Below are 2,407 nucleotides of genomic sequence, written 5' to 3'. Positions count from 1 at the left end.
CAGTTCCTCTACTCTTTCAGTCTCTCTTAGTTTCTCTTGCGCCTCCGGCCTCTACCCTTCTTTACACATTCGGCATTCCACACTTTTTTAGTTTCACACAAAGCAATCAAAGCTTGCACCTCTGCCCTTCTCCACTGCTCTGCTTTCTCACTTCTATTAATTCTCTGTCTCTCACCACCCACAGGCCACACGGCCCACACAACTGCTAACCCATTTAAGAGGAGCACAACCACAAATCATCAACTATGGTGAAGGTAAGTTAAATCATTTTCATCATTCTCTTAAATCCCTAAATGTTTTTAGTTTTTGGATTGATTTTTTAATATTATGAATTTATGATTTAGCAATAATAATATAGTATACTACTCTGCCTCTGCTAACATTATATTTAATTGTTTGTGTGTTTGATTGTTGAATGAATGTGTCATTTGGATGAATGTATCATCAAATATAGTATACTACTCTGCCTTTGCCTCTGATCTGCCTCTGTGTCATTTGGATGAATGTCTTATGTAGTTATGTTCACTGTTTCTTTAGATGTTTTAAATAGACTAGAATTTTAATTTTAATTATATATTTTTCTTTGATAATTAGAGTACAGCGGCTTCTTCGGCTGTAAATTTGGAAAGTGATGATAATGATGTAATTATGAATACTTCTACTAATCCTTCACCATATTTAAGAGTTAATTCCAAATCAAAGTTTAAGAACCCAAAAGAATTTCAAGGGGAAAAAAAAAAGGAAAAACTACACACTTCTACAGTTTGGACTAAATTTGTGAAATTGCGTATTGATGAAGGGTTAAGTAAGGCTACTTCTCAATGGTGAGGGAAAAAACTTTTGGTGGATAGTCATCATGGACCATCAAACTTACATCGCAATCTTCTTAAATGCTTAAAACGAAATGAAGTAAAACATGATGGTGAAGAAGAGGGTAGGGTGTTACAAAATAAGATGACTCAAGAAGAGTTTTGTGAGATGTTAGCGGAGGCTATTATTAAACATAATTTACCATTTAGCTTTGTTGAGTATGAGGGCATTAGAAAAGTTTTCACTATCTAAATTCAGATGTTAAACATATTTTTAGGAATACTTCAAAAGTTGATATTCTAAAACTTTACAAGAAAGAAAAGTACGATGTTAAAAATAAGTTAAAATCAATTCCTGATAGAATATGTTTGACTTCAGATTTATGGACCTCCATTACAAGTGAGGGATATATTTGTCTTACGGCATATTATGTGGATGAGAATTGGAAATTGAAAAACATCATCTTGAATTTTTTTTATATGCCACCTCTACACACGGGAACTCTTTTATCGGAGAAAATTTTAAGTTTCTTGAAAAAATGGGGTATTGAAAAGAAAATATTTTCCATTACTTTATATAATTCATCTAATAATGATAATTGCCAAGATTTCATAAAGAAAAAGCTTAATGAGGGGGGGTTTATTGTTATGTGATGGTATCTTTTGCCATGTGTGTTGTGGTACTCATATATTGAATCTTATTGTTCAAGAATGATTGAAAGTAATAGATGACTCTGTGATAAAGATCCGAGAAACTATGAAATATCTTAAAGGATCAGAGAGTAGAATGTGCAAATTTGATGAATGTGTCAAGATAGTTGGTACGAAGAGAACAAAGGGTTTACGTTTAGATGTGTGTACAAGATGGAATGCAACATATGACATGATTGACAGTACTATGAGATATCGTTCTATGTTGAACCATTTAGCAGAGGAAGATGTTAATTTCAAGCATTGTCCATCAAGGGATGAATGGAATAGAGTTGAAAGGATAACTCGGTTTTTTAAACCTTTCAATGACATTACAACTCTATTTTTTGGAACTGGTTACCTAATAGCAAATCTATATTTTCAAGGAGTGTCTCAAATTCAAATGCTCTTACTTGAAGAAATGGAGAGCCAAGATTCATGTATCAGTAATATGGCAAAACAGATAAAAGGTAAATTTGACAAATATTGAGATTGTTATAGTGTGGTGCTAGCTTGTGTCATTGTTCTTGGTCCAAGGTATAAGTTGGATTATGTGGACTTCATTTTCAAGAAAATAAAGCCAATTGAGCACATTGCTGAAATGAAGGTGGAGAGCATTGAGACTACATTGTATAAGCTTTCATAATATGAATGCCCCAAGCCTATGGCCACTACAAATGTTTCATCTTATGTTGAGAGTTCTAGTCATACTAGCGATGCTGTGGATGATCCTAATGATGATGAAGATAAGGAAGATGATGTACGTGAATTACATTTTGTTTGGTATATGTTGTGCTATGTTTTTTTAATAATAAAGATTGTAATGTTGTGTGGTATTATTTTTCATTGCAATTTTTTTTAATGATTAGGAATTCAATCATTATGAAAGTGGTCGTGGTGCCAAAACA

The 2,407-nt window shown here is 32.9% G+C and overlaps 1 protein-coding gene across 1 annotated transcript; it reads left to right on the top strand.

Annotated features, from left to right (window-relative positions):
- The first annotated feature begins 1,566 nt into the window (after positions 1 to 1,566).
- On the top strand, positions 1,567 to 2,145 carry LOC142632675 (zinc finger BED domain-containing protein RICESLEEPER 2-like). Its single transcript, XM_075807042.1, has 2 exons — positions 1,567 to 1,969; positions 2,012 to 2,145. The coding sequence occupies exons 1-2, from the start codon at positions 1,567 to 1,569 to the stop codon at positions 2,143 to 2,145; spliced, it is 537 nt and encodes a 178-aa protein (XP_075663157.1).
- The last annotated feature ends 262 nt before the right edge of the window (positions 2,146 to 2,407 follow it).

This window comes from Castanea sativa, chromosome 4, assembly GCF_040712315.1.
Source record: "Castanea sativa cultivar Marrone di Chiusa Pesio chromosome 4, ASM4071231v1".
Lineage (NCBI taxonomy): Eukaryota > Viridiplantae > Streptophyta > Magnoliopsida > Fagales > Fagaceae > Castanea > Castanea sativa.
This window is presented reverse-complemented; position numbering and strand designations above follow the sequence as displayed.

Coding starts and splice junctions, on each gene's coding strand:
- LOC142632675 (XM_075807042.1), top strand. CDS start 1,567: ATGAAATATCTTAAAGGATCAGAGAGTAGAATGTGCAAATTTGATGAA. Junction 1,970..2,011: donor TATGGCAAAACAGATAAAAG/GTAAATTTGACA, acceptor GTGTGGTGCTAG/CTTGTGTCATTGTTCTTGGT.